This window comes from Haliotis rufescens, unplaced genomic scaffold, assembly GCF_023055435.1.
Source record: "Haliotis rufescens isolate VD_foot unplaced genomic scaffold, xgHalRufe1.0.p SCAF_3, whole genome shotgun sequence".
NCBI lineage: Eukaryota > Metazoa > Mollusca > Gastropoda > Lepetellida > Haliotidae > Haliotis > Haliotis rufescens.
The window spans coordinates 55,923,057-55,946,868 of NW_025964001.1; the positions used below are offsets into that span (position 1 = coordinate 55,923,057).

General features: G+C 39.2%; 1 protein-coding gene across 3 annotated transcripts in view; it reads left to right on the forward strand.

The window, feature by feature from the left end:
• Positions 1-8,550: 8,550 nt before the first annotated feature.
• The window catches only part of LOC124148734 (limbic system-associated membrane protein-like), a 60,542-nt gene continuing 45,280 nt past the window's right edge, over positions 8,551-23,812 (forward strand). The window contains exon 1 of one of the 3 annotated variants that reach the window (XM_048403099.1): positions 8,551-9,162. In XM_048403099.1, the coding sequence (XP_048259056.1) occupies positions 9,093-9,162 (70 nt within the window). In that variant the 5' untranslated portion in view covers positions 8,551-9,092. The remainder of the gene's footprint in view (positions 9,163-23,812) is intronic. The other 2 variants (XM_048403101.1, XM_048403100.1) reach the window with 2 other exon arrangements.

Sequence of the window (23,812 nt, forward strand, 5' to 3'; positions counted from 1 at the left end):
CGCCCATATCATTACGCTGCCACCGATAAATCGAAAAACGTCGGTACACCTAGTCTCTCCTATCAGCTCATACAGCATAGATCACCGAACCAAACAGTTCTGCATCGCTGCTTAGGGCATACTCTGCGTGCGGATGAGTTGACGTGAAAGCAACAGCTCAGACAGCTCGTCAGACTCAGAGACGTGCCTCACGGCGTCGGTTCCGCACTGTATTGTCAGTCAGCATTCTCTATTGAAATTAAGTTGTTGTAAGGATTGTACACCCGTTTTGGAGTAAAGCACAACACAGTATGGTAAATGTCATGTGGGCGTTTTATGGAGTGGGCAGAGGTGTCATTCTGCCATTTCTCATCGTATTATGCTTCTAGCACTTGCGAATGAAAATTCAGCCTCGGTTTTAATTGGAGATAATTTAAAGTATCGTCATATCGTTATATCGCAATATCGCTTTATTGCCACATTCTTACATCGCCATATCAACCTTACGATATTATCACCTTTTCACGTCGTCGCAATATCGCCATGTCGCGTCGTATTATCGTCATATGGTGACGTTATGTCACTTTGTCGTTGCATGTTACTGCAACTTCGTTTGTGACGGTAACGCAATACCGCAATATCGTGTGGAAATTTCGGATCTATATGGTGATGGCCCCTCTCAGACACCGTAATTGTGTAACGTTTTAAAACGAAGATAGATGTCAGATTCCATGTTTCCAGCAGACGTAACCAATATTCTTCAGCTTTACCGAAGACCTTACAACCTGCTTCAGTGGAGTAAAAGCTGAAATCATTAGCAACTTAAGGATTTCTGTCAGTACTTGGGTGTCTTAAGTGTACCGACGGTTCACGATCAAAATAGGAATAATGTTTTATTACGGGGACGGGGGCCTGAGACGAAATAGCACTGGTGACAAGATGATAAATCCATCTCTCTATCCCACTGCTTGACCAACACAGCTGAGACACAGTATAGCATGCAGGCTGTGAGGATGTAGGTCACTGACATAGCATGAAAACGTTACAAAATTGTAAATTACACCAATATGTAGCTGCTATAGCAGTACATAAAACAGTTTAAAAGGATTTAGAGAGTATATCAAAGTTCGGAAGGGGGTGGGGGGTTGGGGGGGCATCGAAACATTTGAAACTTGGCACGTCTCAATCTGTGAAGTGTGGCATCCTATTTATAGTGTCAGGATGCAAAGACGTCAAAATAGTGATTTGATGTGGAGTTAACACAAGTATACTTCACATCACTTTCTCTTCTCTGTGGTTCCACTTGATAATCTTAGCAACACATTTTAAGGTGTCGGACATCGAATTGAAACAAGAACCAGTAGAACTGCGACATCGAATAACGACTAGAAGCCGGGACATCGAATGATAAGAATCACTGAAGCAAGGAAGACCTTTCGACTGTAGACTAGCGGACACGTATGACTGCAGGAAGTTATAATTTCTGAGTAAAGAGGTCATTAGATTTTAATTGTTTTAGACTTCTTTTGGTAGAACCTCTACCAAATCAATTCGTGAGTTAACTGAAATGTTAAGTAAATCACTAAGCACTAAACTTCTATCTGCAGTGCGTACCATTACATTGGGATTAGGACGCATGAGTAAAGGGTTAATGTTGAGATCGACATTTAGAGTAACTGACCTTGCACTGAGGCTGGCGAGGGACTATTGAGTTTCATCACCGACAGGAATCTTGAGCAGCTGTGCGTATCTACTGTAGGGTATGGGGATGATATATTCCACACATATCCTCATCTCTTTGATCAGACTTGTACCATCCATGGGAAGCCCTTCCCCTCGTCCACTGTCTACTACCGAACAGAAAAGTTTAACGTCGCTCTCAGCAATATTCCAGCTATAGGCCGGCGGTCTGTAAATAATCGAGTCTGGACCAGACAATCCAGTGATTGACATCATAAGCATCGAACCACGCAATTGGGATCGATGAAATGCATCAAACCAAGTCAGCGAATCTGACCACCCGATCCCGTTAGTCGCCTTTTACGACAAGCATAATCACCTTTTACGGCATGGGTTGCTAAAGACCTATTCTACCCCGGAATCTTCACGGGTCGCACAGAAAAGATGAAAGATACGCCCGTGTGTTTGAATATATCCAAGTAGCTGCTCAAATCCTAGAATTATTCCTCAACCCTGCTGTGTTTCAGTTGGTCTTCCAACATGTAATCCTGCGCCATGACTGTTGCATTAATAATATATTTTCCAATTTATTTACTAAAAGCCTAGGCAAGTCTACATCAAACTGAACATAGTCTATTTTAGTTGCACAACTGCAACCACAACCCACAACTGAACCCACAACCCACAACCCACAACCCACAACTGCAACCCAAACAGCAGAGGGGGAAAGGTTCTTTTGAAGAAAAAAGAAATTACAAATAGCTGAAAGCAATTTTTTCACAGACCAAGTGTAAGTCTGTCGAACATACAGCAGAATAATGCAGCGGGTAAGTGTTGTCAAATACCAACACTCGAGAGTGTCATTTCCGCTCCTTGGCCTAGAAACAATATCCATTCGTCACCACTCGCCCCTTTCCTATTCGGCTTGTCCCGGAATAACACGAGTTGGTCACGAATGAAACAATATCCTGACATCTACGAGATGGTGCGAGAGAGTTCGCGATGGATCGGAAGCTTGCACGTGCAGTTGAACGCACTCTGCGCGGCTCCTCCCAGGAAATACAGATACGTCAACAATGATTCTAGAATCCGTGTTCTCAAGGAGGATTTTATGAATCATCTCACGTCGGCAATTGAGAAAACACACCATGTTTTCCAGTTGATGCAGCTCGCGTAAATATACTGAAACGTGTTGTGCTGCTGTGGACAAACTGGGATCAAAATGAAATTACATGTTGTTTATTCATGTGTACATTAATATGTAGTTTGATATCATACTATTGTTTGTTTGTTTGTTGTTTAACGCCGCACTAAGCATTATTCAAGCTATATGCATATGACGGCGGTCTGTAAATAATCGAGTCTAGACCAGACAATCCAGTGACTGACATCATGAGCATTGATCCACGCAATTGGGATACGATGACATGCATCAACCAGGTCAGCGAGCCTGACCATCCGATCCCGTTAGTCGCCCCTTACGCCAAGCAAAGTCGCCTTTTACGGCAAGCATGGGTTGCTGAAGACCTATTCTACCCCGGAGATTGGGCATTGAGATCATAGTTGTTGATATCAGTTGTTGATATTTATAGACAATGTACATATTCCTGTACATTCATTCATGAATGCCTTCATTCATACTGCCTACAATAAACGGTGTTCAATATGGTTGTATTTACGATACCTCGATATCGATTTCATGTATTCACTAAACCACACAAGGTACCTGGTCATCAAACGAATATTTTGCCAACCGCGGTTCAGTTATTCCATGTATCGGCCCATGATCCATTTTCAAAGCCTCGCATAATCTAATACATAGCAATGTCGGTTAACTTTCTGGTCATTTAAATAGGTCACCTATTCGACACATTAGACTGAACGCTTGTATTTGGAATTATTTCACCAAAGGATTTGTGCTTAAATATGTCCTGGTAAAATTAGGTGATAAGGATCCTGTGTTTTCGTTGAAGAGTAATGCTGCCTGCTGATGGTGCTACATGTAACATTTAAACCTCACCTTGCACACTTTATTCCAAATATACATTAAGCACATTATGTTTAAATCCAAATAAGACCGCTGTAATTCAACTGACTGTAACTGAAGAATATTTTTTTTTTCATTTTTTTAAAAAATGTATTTATTTATTTTTTATTTATTTATTTGTTGGTGGTTTTTTTTGGTTTTTTTTGGGTTGTTTTTTTTTTTTTTTTGGGGGGGGGTCTGTAACATTTATCCTCAACATCATAGGCGTAGTTTTGTTTGTTTGTTGATTAATGATGCTCTCAGCAATATTCCCTGCGCATGAATCGAATCTGGGTCAGACAATTCAGTGATTGATACTGGATCAACGAGGTAGAGCATACCAAAAGACGTTAAAAGATGGTACTTGTTGTTACCATGTCTGGCGCTCGGCATTAAGGGGCTAAAACAAGGACTGGTCGGCTCGAAATCGGTACACTGTGTCTGAGTTGGAGATTTATGTTAAACTGCGGCATAGTATCTCAGTGAGCTAGCACTATAAATCGGCATCAGTCCGGACTAGTACAAGCAGCCACACAAACACACACACGTACATGCACGTCGCTATATAAGTGCAATAATCTTGGACGCGACGGACTGATGCCGATTTATAGTGCTAGCCCACTGATATAACACTGCATTTAAACATGAATACCCACTCAGACACAGTATACTGACTCCGAGCCGACCGGTCCTTGTTTTAGCCCCTTAATGCCGAGCGCCAGACAGGGTAACAACAAGTACCATCTTTTAACGTCTTATGGTATGATGCGGCCGGGGATCGAACCCCTGACCTTCCGCTCTCCAGGCGGACGCTCTAACACTAGACCACGGAGGCGGTCTTAAGCAGGAAGACATAAAAACATTCATGTATCGAGCTTAAAAGTAGTTCATGATAAAGGTCCCCGTTTCATACAAGTATTTGTCAGATAGTGATAGTTTATCGGGTTGGAAAATTATTAATCGATAACACTATCCATTATGTGATAAAACAGTTTATGAGAAATCCCCTATGCTTTGTTAAACGTTAATAATTAAATACCAACACAGAACCATGTGAATAGAATGCATTAGGGGTTTATGCGAATAATAGCTAAATTGGTATGGTTATTTAAATTAGAAACTAGGCCAGTTACATAGTTTGCATTTATAGCTACATTCTGCAAAAGGTAAGGGGGCACGGTGGCCCAGTCGTCTAAGGCGCCGCGATTCGCTGTGCAGAGTTGCGTCCCTTGGGAACGCCAGAAACCTATGATTGTGGGTTCGAATCCTGGTTCGCCCCGATTATGTTTCTAGGTTTGTCAGCACCATACCCATGCTCGTAGGTTTCACCGAAGTGGTAAACGTCTGAGACCTGCATCACTTCGGGCTTTCCTCCCACATTAAGCTGACACGCCGTGATATAACTGGAATACTGTTAAAAGCGGCGTTAAACCCAACTCCAAACTTACTGTAAAAGGTAAACGCTGTCAACAAAGTGAGCCAGAAGAGACAACATTCTTTGCGTACATGTTTCGTAATTGTCATCGTGGTGATTTGTGTTCACATTTGTTCTTCATATTCTGCACTGACGTATTTCCACGTGAGGGACCCTTTCTTTGAGTGAGTTAGTGAGTGAGTATGGTTCTACGCCGCTTTTAGCAATATTCCAGCAATATCACGGCGGGGGACACCGGAAATGGGCTTCACACATTGTACCCATGTCGGGAATCGAACCCGGGTCTTCGGCGTGACGAGCGATCGCTTTTACCACTAGGCTACCCGACCGCCCCCTTTCTCTGACATCAGTTAAAAGTTTTGCGGCTACCGATCAATCAAATGGTATACTCCATAACACAATGCATGTAATATTACATTAAAGTGATATATTGTGCAACATGGCCCGTGTTGTAGAGCGAGTATCAAATTTGGAATCAAGTGCTTCTCGGACGATCATCACTCGAAGCCAAAAACTATCATAAATATGATTTCATGCTATTGGCAATATGGCTGAATCAGTGATCTTTCAATTCTTGAATGTTGACAGGTTTATAATGATCCTTCCAGATCTGTTTATGTAATGAAATTGAAAGTCGGTTTCAGTTCTTACATACGGTCCCTTCCGGCGATAATTCAACCAGTGATCACAATATTACAAACTCATGTGTTTGACTGACACCACGAGTTTTCAAAAACAAGAGCTGTGGATTGCTTCAGTTGCAATTCAATAACTGTTATAAAGCAATGTGGCTCGCGGGGACGGGTTTATAAATTATTCACACGGACGTAGCGACCTCAGATGTCAAAGATCACACACTGAAGTGTTAAAGGTAATAACTGATTGGACATGGGAATTTTTTTGCATAAAAAAGAAACCGTTTTATTGCAGATAACGATAACCTGATTCACTGATATTGGACCCGAGAAGATCCGGGGTCGAATAGGTCTTCACTTACCCATGCTTGCCGTAAAAGGCGACTATGCTTGTCGTAAGAGGCGACTAATGGGATCGGGTGGTCAGGCTCGCTGACTTGGTTGATGCATGTCATCGATCCAAATTGCGTGGATCGGTGCTCATGATGTCAATCACTGGACTGTCTGGTCCAGACTTGGTTATTTACAGACCGCCGGGCTATAGCTGGGATATTGCTGAGTGTGGCGTAAAACTTCAAACAAACAAACAAACAAACGCTGATTTTGGTGCTCCTGTAACAATGAAACACTGGTTAATGTCAATTCACCCATTTAACGTTACCCTGGTAGTCCAGTGGTTTAAAAATAGAGACTATATAAAACATATACATGTTATCTATTGAATTGCAGACCCGTGAAGATCCGGGGTAGAATAGGTCTTTAGCAACCCATGCTTGCCGTAAAAAGTGACTATGCTTGTCGTAAAAGGCGACTAACGGGATCGGGTGGTCAGGCTCGCTGACTTGCTTGATGCATGTCATCGATCCCAATTGGGTGGATCGATGCTCATGATAGTAATCACTGGATTGTCTGGTCCAGACTATTATTTACAGACCGCCGTCATATAGCTGGAATATTGCTGAGTGTGGCGTTAAACAACAAACCAACCGACCAACATTGAATTGCAGGTTCGACCCCAGTTGTCGCGTAAGCTTTTCACACACACTATTTTGTTAAAAACATTTGGCATATTCAAACAGTGAGGTTTTCATTTAAACCGTTGCGTGTTGGCTTAGTGTGAGGTTGGTTGGTTGGTTTGCTGTTTCACGCCGCACTCAGCAATATTCCAGTTATATGACGGCGGTCTAAATAATCGAGTCTGGACCAGACAATCCAGTGATTGATATCATGAGCATAGTGGGAGGGAAAAGTGGGTACAGCGGGTACCCCTTTCCAAACTCACCAAAAAGGACACATGTCCGATTATATTTCAGTGTAATATGATACCAATACTTGTTTGTTTCCTGAAACAGTCACATGACCAGTTGGATTTGGTAAATCTATCAAAGGCACGCACGTGGGACACTCACTGGTTTATTTGCGAAGTGATAACCATTAACGTTGAAACATGTTATTCTTTTTGCGGTTAGCTTTCTCCTTAGTAATAGTGGGTTAGTGACTCAGCGAGTGAGTTGGGGTTCACACCCCAATATTCCAGCAATGACACGGCGGGGGACACCAGAAATGGGACTCACACATTGTACCCTTGTGTGGATTCGAACCCCGACCTTCGACGCTATGAACGAACGCCTTAACCATTAGGCTACCATCTCACTAGTTGTAAGGAAAGTGTAATTATAATGTTGGATGAGATCTCTCTTACAACGTGTCACTTTGTTAGTCATCATGTCCGTTCTTTGTACATATCAATGCAAAGCAACACAAAGAAGTAAAATATGTTCATCGCGTTGTAAGATAGATATGACATTTTTGCAATAGAAGTACAAATACTATACAGTGATAATATTGTCCTAGTTTCGCCAAGGAACCACTCATCGTTAGTTTAACTTCTACATCCACCCTCGGGCGATTAGATGCAAAAAGAACATTTGAAAAGATGACATGCAATTGAAACATAATCTCTTGCCAAGCTTCGTTCTCAATTCCGATTTGAAACCTTTCGCTTGATAGCCAGCTTTTCATTACAAAAGCTCTATAGAAGAGTTTCGGATTATATTGGACTAATTACTCAATATTGAATTAAGATATTGATTAAACATATTCAGCAGATAACCTATAGCGTCAACATTCAATACTGTTGCATCGCACTTCGTCTACAGCGTAATCATGTAATACGCAAGGGTGTTCAACACGATGCTGCTTCATAACCTTTAAAACATTTCCCAAGCTTCCACTGAACTAATGTAAAATGTTTAAATAGAGTGGACATGACATTGATATATGAATGAAGCTTCAAGGAAGACCCTCCGCATTACCACATAAGCCTTATTGGGAGAACGACCAGATGAGCAAAATATATGGAAAGCATTCCACCATTGATGCCGCTACTTCGTAGAACCTTACAATTAGCCGGCAATGATGCATTTCCTTTGAAGACAGTGCTGATGTAAATACGGTTCTGTTTCATATACACTTAAAAAATCGATAGTTTCTGTTTGTATATTAAGACTATGAAAAATGCATGGTAATCCTCAAGTTGTTTCCCTTCTGTTCCTATAAAAACTTGTCTCGATTGGTCTTTAAAACTTCCCGACTGCTTATCGGCACGGCTCTGGCCCATAATCAATGATTCAGTGAGGTGAAGCATAATGACTCATGGTCTGGGTAAAGGGTAAGGCATTTGTTATGGAGTGACACAAAGGCATATTTTATAATACATAGCATGTGTGTTCTCGCTCAGGAAGTTTCAGGGTTGAGAACGCAGCCAGACAGACAGCCAGCCGCAGTGTGCACACGGTACAGTACAAATACAGGGAAACGGTTTGTGGGAACACGATAAGCTACGGAGGAGAGCCGGTGATCTTAGATATCTTAACAGGTCCATCAAGGAACATGCAAGAACGTGATTTGTTGGATTATGCCTCTACCCGCTGTTCTGTGCTTGCCGTTTTGTGATAGATTATTCACTCTCCTGCCATTTCTATAGTCAGTTGCTTAAGAGTGCGGGGTTCAGAAGTCAATGAGCAAATTGAAAGTAACTGTGAAGTCCGGAGTCTGTGATTGGCTGTTTGTTTTGAAGCTGTGACACACCAAGTGAACAGGAAGCTAGCATCTATGGGGCTAGTATGACAACTTCTGTGACTCCCAACTGTGAGCGACCCTCAGACTGCCATTCTTTCTGGCAAATTGGTTTCATTAACACATGAGTGAGTGTCGGGGTAGTTACGTTCATCCTGGCATGCCGCCTCTATTCTGTGGCTGAGGACAGCATTCGGACCAACTGTTATCTATTGCAGAACACGTTAACAGATACAGATTAACTCCGTGAACCGTTACAATGGGTTTTCTGTTATACATGCAGTCATGTGTCATTGTGAATCTCTTCCTGGTTCCTTCACTAGCATCAGGTGAGTGAGAAATTTCATATTTGATTACGCTTTCAGAATATATATATATATCTGTTCGAATATTAGATTCATTTTTAAGGTGGACATATATGCTTTGTATTTATTAATACATTAAGTTTTTCATGAAATGTTTTTTCACTTTAAAAGATATCACCGATGTTACCGCACACATTGACTTTGTACTGGTTAAAATAGCAGGTATATTGTTAACGGGATATTTTATACATGTAAATAATATAGGTGTAGATTATTTATGGTCAGAGGTTTTAAAATAAACAATTATGAGGGAATTAGTTTTTTAAAAAGTTTGCGTTCATATCTAGACACTTGCTGAACACAGAGATTTCACTGATTGTTTAATTTTCTCACGTGAAATTCCTCGTGTCTCTCAAACACCCCTGAACCAGATTGGATGTCTGATTACCTTCACGTTGAATATTCATCACATGCTAATGAGCTGGAGGAGATTACCGTCTGTCAGATTGCGTATGGCTATCGTTACCGCAGATATTCTCATACCGTATATGACTTGCCTCCCGTTGCTGACCTTTATTAATGGCGCAATTTGCCATGATTGATGACTTGGGCCGAGTGTGTCACTCGAGAGGGTCTAAGAAAGATCTTCCGATTCCTCCCAGGGAGACGCGATCCCTCTATTCTGGAAGGATCAACCGTCTTCCAGTATGCCAAGAGTCATTGGTTTTTAAGCCAACATAAATCCCTTAATTCAGTTTCTCACTGCCTCGGCTTACTGTGGGCTAACGGCGGGGCCGTTGCGTGATGCGCCTCCTGACGAAAACGCCTGCGTTATTAGAAAACTGCTTTTTTTCGCTTTTCTCAAGTTAGCTACAATTTTTGTCAAAGGCTCCGACGGGAATCCTTCACTGTTAATCCTAATGGAATGTGTTTGTACTGCACGTTTGTAATTACATACGTCCTAAGCAATTTACAACTTGAACAAACATTAACAAACCTACTTCAAATCTCTTTTTATACCTGCGTTAATGAATTCCCCTTTCTTGTCACATACACCATGCTTTAACGCCGAGGAAATGATCTTAATGGGCGGAGATGGAACGACGTATATTATTGCAGAAAGAGTCAGATATTGCCGGAAAATACCGACAGTTTAAAACCCATAGGGGGACGGATAATGGGTTATTAGTTTTAGTAATTCCAGCTGAAAAGGAACTTACACTTATCCGTCCCTATTGTGGTATTGTTTTATTGTTGGGGAAGCGGCCCTTGGCATCATGAAGTCACTTTAGTACCTTTAGCAATCAATTTAGGACGGTGTCATGCACTGTTTTCGGCACGCTACCCAACGTCATAGTGTGACATAAAAGCAGCAGTAAGCAGCCCATGAATGACCGTTTTCCTGACATATTTCGATACGTATTCTTACTTAAAACAATTTATATTGTTCGAAGTATAACCTTTTCGTTATTCGCAATGAAGAATTTCCTATCTTTCATAAATTAATGTTGCAAGACCCTTAGATTGAACGACTTTGAACTTAACAGTGAACATTTGACCCATTTTCATCCTTAATATTATACAATATAATTGTTATTTTATGATTGTATTGTTTTGCTTATGAGCAAAACGTTTTGAAATGAAACATTCAACACTTTGAATATCGGGTATCCAACAACAGGTCACTCACAGCGATACGTTAATGGTCCAGATCCTGTCAGCCCAAAACCCAGGATACTGGACAATTACAGTCGGTAATGACTTGAATGTATTCAAAGGGACGTGTCTCTTTTCCACGATCCGTTAATAGGTGCGGGGAAAATCGACATACCATTGCTTTGATCACGGCGTGTTAGCTTGTTGTGGGATGAAACCCCGAAGTGAAGCAAGTCTTAGCCGTGATTACTTTGAAACCCTCGAGTACTCAGCACCCCAGTAGGACTGCTATCTGCAAACGTTACATCTGCGCAACCTCTTCCTGAGACGTCATCGGCATTGCTGGAACTGGAAAAGCTCACAATCCCCACCGTGGAATGGCCTTGACCCGTCAACACTGGCGAAATATGCGTGTGGCGACGTAGGCATCGACGTGATTGTTCAAGGGTGCTGTTCATCGACGAGAGCGTGGTTCAAATCCTGATGGTCGGATACTGGTGTATCAACGGAAAGGTGATCGATTCGCTCTAGGATGCATTCAAAGGGTTGGCCCTTCTTGGGTCGGTTGCCTTATGGTGTGGGGCGGGATTGGTGGTGAGAGGAAGACAAGTATGGTCGTCATCCGTGGAAACGCGAACGCCCAAAATTACTTAGAGGTCGTTCTGAAGCCATTTGACCTTCACTTCTCAGAAGACAGCCACAAGAGTTACTGTTCCAACAATACAATGTCAGTCCCACACTGCTCGAATAATCCAGAAGGTTCATATCGAATCCGTGTCACCCTGGCCGTCACGCCCATCCGACCTCTCACCCATAGAACATCTCTGAAATCATCGTGGGCGACAGATACGACAACGTCCAAACATGATGGACAACGTACAGCACTTACTGGAGGTGTAGGATCACATACCCATCGGTACGTCATCGGTGAGACATCGTGTCCAGGCCTGTCTGGACGCCCGAGGACGTCACGCAAGATATTGATGCCATTACCGAGGTGCCATGAAAGCTTTCGGAAGCTTAATTATCAGACATTCATCTTCTGTTTTTCGTGTGAAAAAATGTGAACACTTATGACAGATGCATTTGATTTGGTTGAATGAATTTGCATGAAGAGCGCAGGGTGGGTAGTCGTTAGATAAGAAACAAGAGTATGTAAAATACAGTGAAACCGCGTTGTGTCGAACTCGTAGGGACCTGGAAGAAGTTCGAGTTATCAGTGAGTTTGATTTTACGCCGCTTTTAGCAATATTCCAGCAACATCACGGCGGGGGACACCAGAAATGGGCTTCACACATTGTACCCATGTTGGGAATCGGCGTGACGAGCGAAAGCTTTAACCACTAGGCTACCCGACCGCCCCTCGAGTTATCAGGGGTTCGAGACATTATGGGAATGTTAGGCTTAAATTAGACATTTATGTCTCTCAAATGAGTTCGAGACAACCGGGAATTCGACACAACGAGGGTCGAGTGTAAATATGTCGTTATTATAATATTATACAAAACAAATCATAGGCCAGACAAAAGTACTATTCCAAATGAAACTCTGATCTTGCGGGAAGAAAATCAGCATTTAGTTTGATATTCATAACAGATATCCAGGTATTCCCGCCCAAAAGTGACTTCAATATAAATAAATGCACGAGACCATGTCAGTGAGTGAGGGAGTAGGGTTTAACGCCGCTTATAACAGTATTCCAGTTATATATCACGGCGTGTCAGCTTAATGTGGGAGGAAAGCCAGAAGTGATGCAGGTCTCAGACGTTTACCACTTCGGTAAAACCCACGAGCACGGGTATGGTGCTGCCAAACCTAGAAACATAATCGGGGCGAACCAGGATTCGAATTCGCAATCAAAGGTATCTGGCGTGCCCAAGGGACGCAACTCTGCACAGCGAATCGCGGCGCCTTAGACGACTTGGCCACCCGTTCTCCCGAGACCATGTCATATTAATTGACACCCGTTGAATTATTTATGCATAAAAAGTAGAAACGTTAGTCAAATTGTTGATTAAATTTAAATGTTAGTATTTTCCACCTGAATGATTTTAAACTAACTAGAATCGCTTGTGAATGAAAGGTTAATGGTATCAGTAGATATTCAGATGTAGGTAAACTGTACAGTATCTATTTATGTAACGACCAAATCTTGAATTAACAAGACTGATTTCTAGATACCTGTACCAACATGTAACGTTTTGAATAGTGAGTGAATAGTTTTGTCGTTTTAAACAATATTCCAGACATATCACATTCGGAGAATATTAGAAACGGGCTTCGCATTTTGTACCCATGTTCGGGATAGAACTCATCCGGAATAAAACAATGTTTCACTATCTCCCCTAATTGATCAATAACCTGTAATATGCCAATATGCCAATATTAGCATACAGTGAATTATCCTGCAAGGAAAATGCATTTAATTGATAGGTTCAATCCATGTATAACACATGACGAACTTGTGCAAAATACGTTTTGTACGACTAAATACTTATTGATATTTATGCAAAACAATTCATCGTGCTTAAGCGGGAGAATGAAAAATTGCTCTCGTTTCTATCAGCTGTTTCTTGCTGCTATCGTGTATGATGTTAAAAACCATGCCATCAGCTGTCAATTAAGCTTCTATTTATAATCCCTTTTATGCGGATGTTCAGTAATGCTTTGTTCATAATGACATCTTTGCCTGAAATGATATTAGCAGGAGTTTATTTGTAAGATTAACATTACGCAGTGAATCAAGTACCATTTCGTTCATTTCAATCGAAATTTAGTTTTACAAAATGGAAATGCCCCAAAAACCTTCAATTCCTCAGTTTCATTTTCTGAAAGTACAGTGTATTAAAAATGTTACATGAATAGCTTATCGTCGAAACAGAAGCGTACAGGAATTATAAGAAACGGCCCTTCCTGGTAATGTCTTTAAAATGACTCGTCTCGTAACCTTTAACACTCTCTCAACTTACGCTTCCTTTAATGAGTTCTTCGAGCGGCACCATTCGAGAGATAATGCCTCAGTTCTATGAACAAAGAAACGATTAAACATGTAGTGTTAGTGGCTCTCGCTGAATAGCTCTATGCATTATTAAGAGTACATATCACGCCTGATTTGACGCTGACCGTTACGGAACCTTAGTCGCATCAAGTACTTCATGTTCGAGACATGTGGTTCTGGTCGGGTCTTCTGAAGGTTTCAATTAGGAATTCATGTAAGTCTTGGGTTGCAAAAACATAATTGTGGAAGGGGATGCTTTTGGAAACGTTGAAGGAAATCAACTCGTTACTTAGTGAAAGAAGCCTCGGACCTTGTTCTCAGAATCAATACGTTTCTTTTATGGCTGGTGAGGAATTGTGGAGATGGGAGATACAGCATCTCCATCCACAGAACAAGGGCGACGATGTAAATTGTAATGGTCTTGGAGTTCTTCAGATGGTATCCACAATGCTAATCAACATTGTACATTATGGCTTGCTTATCTCGATGAATCCAATGACTTTGAGATGCATTTCCCCGTGGAGTTTTCACATTTCGACTTAATACGTAAAATATGTATCAGATATTCACGTTTTTTTCCCTTAAAAACGTTCTATTTGTGAATACTTTGATGATGTTTTGGCATCACTGTTGTTGTTTGGATAACTGTGTATAGGCTGAGTGCATGCTTTTATAAGCTATTGGCGGATTAATTCATAGACACCCATTAAACCGTAAACTTTTTCTTAAATAGGTTTCATGTACAACCGGTATTTTTTAAAACAGAATAATCGGTATTTTGTAAACAGTCTCATTCAGCTTGTGTGTCAAAATGTTCACTTTATCATGTTTATTTTTTTTAAATTGTTTTTATTTATTTTTTATTTTTTTATTTATTTATTTTTTTATTTATTTTTTATTTTAAAAAAAAAATTGGGGGGAGGTACTTCGTTTAGCAATGCACTTGATCCAATCGAGAACGCCTTCATTCGAGACAGAATGTCATTTTCAATTCAGGTAAATTTCATTCATACAAACCAGAATCACAAATCGAAATGACAATTTTTTTTTAAAACGGCGTTCCTTTGGTACCGTTTTGCATGGCATTAATGGTCGTCACCGGCGTTTTGTTTTCATCAAAGTTTCTATCGAGGCTCAATGTCATCAAATCAGATCTTTTTCTCCGATACCACCCCTCTCTTGGCCGCGCCAGGTGAACTTGAAGGATGTGTGGGTTTTTTAGCCAATCACATATCAATTTCTAAAGTATTTTTACGCAGAGAGTTGTCGTATCGGTGTAAATGACTTGATTTTAATGAGATTGTGGGAACATTTTAAAACGTGGCCTTTAATCGAGTCTCTCTCTCTCTCTCTCTCTCTCTCTCTCTGTGTGTGTGTGTGTGTGTGTGTGTGTGTGTGTGTGTGTGTGTCCTTGTACTCGTCCGGACTGATGCCAATTTTATAGTGCTAGTTCACTGAAATACCGTGCTGTAGTTTAAAATGAATACCCCACGCAAACACAGTATACAGACTCAGATAAAGATATACAACCGCATCAGCCACCTTATCACAAGCCATACGAATAAACATATACAACCGCTTGATCCACCATTTAACAAGCCATACGAATAAACATATACAACCACTTGATCCGACATTTAGCAAGATATACGACGAAACATATACAAAAGCTTGATCCACCATTTAACAAGCCATACGAATAAACATATACAACCACTTGATCCGACATTTAGCAAGATATACGACGAAACATATACAAACGCTTGATCCACCATTTAACAAGCCATACGAATAAACATGTACAAATGCTTGACCCACCATTTAACAAGCCATACGAATAAACATATACAACCACTTGATCCACCATCTAACAAGCCATACGAATAAACATATACAACCACTTGATCCACCATCTAACAAGCCATACGAATAAACATATACAACCACTTGATCCACCATTTAACAAGCCATACGAATAAACATATACAACCACTTGATCCACCATTTTAAAAGCAATACGAATAAGCATATACAACCGCTTGATCAACCATTTATCAAGCCATACGAATAAGCATATACAACCGCTTGATCAACCATTTAACAAGCCATACGAATAAACATATACAACCACTTGATCCGACATTTAACAAGCCATACGAATAAACATATACAACCACTTGATCCACCATTTAACAAGCCATACGAATAAACATATACAACCACTTGATCCACCATTTAACAAGCCATACGAATAAACATATACAACCACTTGATCCGACATTTAGCAAGATATACGACGAAACATATACAAACGCTTGATCCACCATTTAACAAGCCATACGAATAAACATATACAACCACTTGATCAACCATCTAACAAGCCATACGAATAAACATATACAAACGCTTGATCCACCATCTAACAAGCTATACGAATAAACATATACAACCACTTGATCCACCATTTAACAAGCCATACGAATAAACATATACAGCCACTTGATCCACCATCTAACAAGCCATACGAATAAACATATACAACCACTTGATCCACCATCTAACAAGCCATACGAATAAACATATACAACCACTTGATCCACCATTTAACAAGCCATACGAATAAACATATACAACCACTTGATCCACCATTTAACAAGCCATACGAATAAACATATACAACCACTTGATCCACCATTTTAAAAGCAATACGAATAAGCATATACAACCGCTTGATCAACCATTTATCAAGCCATACGAATAAGCATATACAACCGCTTGATCAACCATTTAACAAGCCATACGAATAAACATATACAACCACTTGATCCACCATTTAACAAGCCATAGGAATAAACGTATACAACCGCTTGATCCACCATTTAACAAGCCATACGAATAAACATGTACAAACGCTTAATCCACCATTTAACAAGCCATACGAATAAACATATACAACCACTTGATCCAACATTTAACAAGCCATACGAATAAACATATACAACCACTTGATCCACCATTTAACAAGCCATACGAATAAACATATACAGCCACTTGATCCACCATTTAACAAGCCATACGAATACACATATAGAACCACTTGATCCACCATTTAACAAGCCATACGAATAAACATATACAACCATTTAATCCACCATTTAACAAGCCATACGAATAAACATATACAACCACTTGATCCACCATTTAACAAGCCATACGAATAAACATATACAACCACTTGATATACCATTTAACAAGCCATACGAATAAACATATACAACCACTTGATCCACCATTTAACAAGCCATACGAATAAACATATACAGCCACTTGATCCAACATTTAACAAGCCATACGAATAAACATATACAACCACTTGATCCACCATTTAACAAGCCATACGAATAAACATATACAACCACTTGATCCACCATTTAACAAGCCATACGAATAAACATGTACAACCACTTGATCCACCATTTAACAAGCCATACGAATAAACATATACAACCACTTGATCCACCATTTAACAAGCCATAGGAATAAACGTATACAACCGCTTGATCCACCATTTAACAAGCCATACGAATAAACATATACAGCCACTTGATCCAACATTTAACAAGCCATACGAATAAACATATACAACCACTTGATCCACCATTTAACAAGCCATACGAATAAACATATACAACCACTTGATCCACCATTTAACAAGCCATACGAATAAACATGTACAACCACTTGATCCACCATTTAACAAGCCATACGAATAAACATATACAACCACTTGATCCACCATTTAACAAGCCATACGAATAAACATATACAACCACTTGATCCACCATTTAACAAGCCATACGAATAAACATATACAACCACTTGATCCAACATTTAACAAGCCATACGAATAAACATGTACAACCACTTGATCCACCATTTAACAAGCCATACGAATAAACATATACAACCACTTGATCCACCATTTAACAAGCCATACGAATAAACGTATACAAACGCTTAATCCACCATTTAACAAGCCATACGAATAAACATATACAACCACTTGATCCACCATTTAACAAGCCATACGAATAAACATATACAACCACTTGATCCACCATTTAACAAGCCATACGAATAAACATGTACAACCACTTGATCCACCATTTAACAAGCCATACGAATAAACATATACAACCACTTGATCCACCATTTAACAAGCCATAGGAATAAACGTATACAACCGCTTGATCCACCATTTAACAAGCCATACGAATAAACATGTACAACCACTTGATCCACCATTTAACAAGCCATACGAATAAACATATACAACCACTTGATCCACCATTTAACAAGCCATACGAATAAACATATACAACCACTTGATCCGACATTTAACAAGCCATACGAATAAACATATACAGCCACTTGATCCACCATTTAACAAGCCATACGAATAAACATGTACAACCACTTGATCCAGCATCTAACAAGCCATACGAATAAACATATACAACCACTTGATCCACCATCTAACAAGCCATACGAATAAACATATACAACCACTTGATCCACCATTTAACAAGCCATACGAATAAACATGTACAACCACTTGATCCACCATTTAACAAGCTATACGAATAAACATATACAACCACTTGATCCACCATTTAACAAGCCATACGAATAAACATGTACAACCACTTGATCCACCATTTAACAAGCCATACGAATAAACATATACAACCACTTGATCCACCATTTAACAAGCCATAGGAATAAACGTATACAACCGCTTGATCCACCATTTAACAAGCCATACGAATAAACATGTACAACCACTTGATCCACCATTTAACAAGCCATACGAATAAACATATACAACCACTTGATCCACCATTTAACAAGCCATACGAATAAACATATACAACCACTTGATCCACCATTTAACAAGCCATAGGAATAAACGTATACAACCGCTTGATCCACCATTTAACAAGCCATACGAATAAACATGTACAACCACTTGATCCAGCATCTAACAAGCCATACGAATAAACATATACAACCACTTGATCCACCATCTAACAAGCCATACGAATAAACATATACAACCACTTGATCCACCATTTAACAAGCCATACGAATAAACATGTACAACCACTTGATCCACCATTTAACAAGCTATACGAATAAACATATACAACCACTTGATCCACCATTTAACAAGCCATACGAATAAACATGTACAACCACTTGATCCACCATTTAACAAGCCATACGAATAAACATATACAACCACTTGATCCACCATTTAACAAGCCATACGAATAAACATGTACAACCACTTGATCCACCATCTAACAAGCTATACGAATAAACATATACAACCACTTGATCCAAACATTTAACAAGCCATAGGAATAAACGTATACAACCGCTTGATCCACCATTTAACAAGCCATACGAATAAACATATACAACCACTTGATCCACCATTTAACAAGCCATACGAATAAACATATACAACCACTTGATCCACCATTTAACAAGCCATACGAATAAACATATACAACCACTTGATCCACCATTTTAAAAGCAATACGAATAAGCATATACAACCACTTGATCAACCATTTATCAAGCCATACGAATAAGCATATACAACCGCTCGATCAACCATTTAACAAGCCATACGAATAAACATATACAACCACTTGATCCACCATTTAACAAGCCATAGGAATAAACGTATACAACCGCTTGATCCACCATTTAACAAGCCATACGAATAAACATGTACAAACGCTTAATCCACCATTTAACAAGCCATACGAATAAACATATACAACCACTTGATCCAACATTTAACAAGCCATACGAATAAACATATACAACCACTTGATCCACCATTTAACAAGCCATACGAATAAACATATACAGCCACTTGATCCACCATTTAACAAGCCATACGAATACACATATAGAACCACTTGATCCACCATTTAACAAGCCATACGAATAAAAATATACAACCATTTAATCCACCATTTAACAAGCCATACGAATAAACATATACAACCACTTGATCCACCATTTAATAAGCCATGTGAAGACACATGTACAAACGCTTGATCCACCATTTAAAAAGCCATACGAATTAACTTACAAAACCGCTTCAGTCACCATTTTACAAGCCATACGAATAAACATGTACAAACGCGTCATCCGCCATTTAACAAGCCATACGAATAAACATGTACAAACGCTTCATCCACCATTTAACAAGCCATACGAATAAACAAAATATGCAACCACTTGATCCACCATTTAACAAGCCATACGAATAAACATATACAACCACTTGATCCACCATTTAACAAGCCATACGAATACACATATAGAACCACTTGATCCACCATTTAACAAGCCATACGAATAAACATATAGAACCACTTGATCCACCATTTAACAAGCCATACGAATAAACATGTACAACCACTTGATCCACCATTTAACAAGCCATACGAATAAACATATACAACCACTTGATCCACCATTTAACAAGCCATACGAATAAACATGTACAACCACTTGATCCACCATCTAACAAGCTATACGAATAAACATATACAACCACTTGATCCAAACATTTAACAAGCCATAGGAATAAACGTATACAACCGCTTGATCCACCATTTAACAAGCCATACGAATAAACATATACAACCACTTGATCCACCATTTAACAAGCCATACGAATAAACATATACAACCACTTGATCCACCATTTAACAAGCCATACGAATAAACATATACAACCACTTGATCCACCATTTTAAAAGCAATACGAATAAGCATATACAACCGCTTGATCAACCATTTATCAAGCCATACGAATAAGCATATACAACCGCTCGATCAACCATTTAACAAGCCATACGAATAAACATATACAACCACTTGATCCACCATTTAACAAGCCATACGAATAAACGTATACAACCGCTTGATCCACCATTTAACAAGCCATACGAATAAACATGTACAAACGCTTAATCCACCATTTAACAAGCCATATGAATAAACATATACAACCACTTGATCCAACATTTAACAAGCCATACGAATAAACATATACAACCACTTGATCCACCATTTAACAAGCCATACGAATAAACATATACAGCCACTTGATCCACCATTTAACAAGCCATACGAATACACATATAGAACCACTTGATCCACCATTTAACAAGCCATACGAATAAAAATATACAACCATTTAATCCACCATTTAACAAGCCATACGAATAAACATATACAACCACTTGATCCACCATTTAATAAGCCATGTGAAGACACATGTACAAACGCTTGATCCACCATTTAAAAAGCCATACGAATTAACTTACAAAACCGCTTCAGTCACCATTTTACAAGCCATACGAATAAACATGTACAAACGCGTCATCCGCCATTTAACAAGCCATACGAATAAACATGTACAAACGCTTCATCCACCATTTAACAAGCCATACGAATAAACAAAATATGCAACCACTTGATCCACCATTTAACAAGCCATACGAATAAACATATACAACCACTTGATCCACCATTTAACAAGCCATACGAATACACATATAGAACCCCTTGATCCACCATTTAACAAGCCATACGAATAAACATATAGAACCACTTGATCCACCATTTAACAAGCCATACGAATAAACATATACAACCACTTGATCCACCATTTAACAAGCCATACGAATACACATATAGAACCACTTGATCCACCATTTAACAAGCCATACGAATACACATATAGAACCACTTGATCCACCATTTAACAAGCCATACGAATAAACATATACAACCACTTGATCCACCATTTAACAAGCCATACGAATAAACAAAATATGCAACCGCTTGATCCACCATTTAACAAGCCATACGAATAAACATATAGAACCATTTAATCCACCATTTAACAAGCTATACGAATAAACATGTACAAACGCTCGATCCACCATTTAACAAGCCATACGCATAAACATATACAACCACTTGATCCACCATTTAACAAGCCATACGAATAAACATATACAACCACTTGATCCGACATTTAACAAGCCATACGAATAAACATATACAACCACTTGATCCACCATTTAACAAGCCATACGAATAAACATATACAACCACTTGATCCACCATTTAACAAGCCATACGAATAAACATATACAACCACTTGATCCGACATTTAGCAAGATATACGACGAAACATATACAAACGCTTGATCCACCATTTAACAAGCCATACGAATAAACATATACAACCACTTGATCAACCATCTAACAAGCCATACGAATAAACATATACAAACGCTTGATCCACCATCTAACAAGCTATACGAATAAACATATACAACCACTTGATCCACCATTTAACAAGCCATACGAATAAACATATACAACCACTTGATCCACCATTTAACAAGCCATACGAATAAACATATACAAACGCTTGATCCAGCATCTAACAAGCCATACGAATAAACATATACAACCACTTGATCCACCATCTAACAAGCCATACGAATAAACATATACAACCACTTGATCCACCATTTAACAAGCCATACGAATAAACATATACAACCACTTGATCCACCATTTAACAAGCCATACGAATAAACATATACAACCACTTGATCCACCATTTTAAAAGCAATACGAATAAGCATATACAACCGCTTGATCAACCATTTATCAAGCCATACGAATAAGCATATACAACCGCTTGATCCACCATTTAACAAGCCATACGAATACACATATAGAACCACTTGATCCACCATTTAACAAGCCATACGAATAAACATATACAACCATTTAATCCACCATTTAACAAGCCATACGAATAAACATATACAAACGCTTAATCCACCATTTAACAAGCCATACGAATAAACATATACAGCCACTTGATCCAACATTTAACAAGCCATACGAATAAACATATACAACCACTTGATCCACCATTTAACAAGCCATACGAATAAACATATACAACCACTTGATCCACCATTTAACAAGCCATACGAATAAACATGTACAACCACTTGATCCACCATTTAACAAGCCATACGAATAAACATATACAACCACTTGATCCACCATTTAACAAGCCATAGGAATAAACGTATACAACCGCTTGATCCACCATTTAACAAGCCATACGAATAAACATATACAACCACTTGATCCAACATTTAACAAGCCATACGAATAAACATATACAACCACTTGATCCACCATTTAACAAGCCATACGAATAAACATATACAACCACTTGATCCGACATTTAACAAGCCATACGAATAAACATATACAGCCACTTGATCCACCATTTAACAAGCCATACGAATACACATATAGAACCACTTGATCCACCATTTAACAAGCCATACGAATAAAAATATACAACCATTTAATCCACCATTTAACAAGCCATACGAATAAACATATACAACCACTTGATCCACCATTTAATAAGCCATGTGAAGACACATGTACAAACGCTTGATCCACCATTTAAAAAGCCATACGAATTAACTTACAAAACCGCTTCAGTCACCATTTTACAAGCCATACGAATAAACATGTACAAACGCGTCATCCGCCATTTAACAAGCCATACGAATAAACATGTACAAACGCTTCATCCACCATTTAACAAGCCATACGAATAAACAAAATATGCAACCACTTGATCCACCATTTAACAAGCCATACGAATAAACATATACAACCACTTGATCCACCATTTAACAAGCCATACGAATACACATATAGAACCACTTGATCCACCATTTAACAAGCCATACGAATAAACATATAGAACCACTTGATCCACCATTTAACAAGCCATACGAATAAACATATACAACCACTTGATCCACCATCTAACAAGCCATACGAATAAACATATAGAACCACTTGATCCAC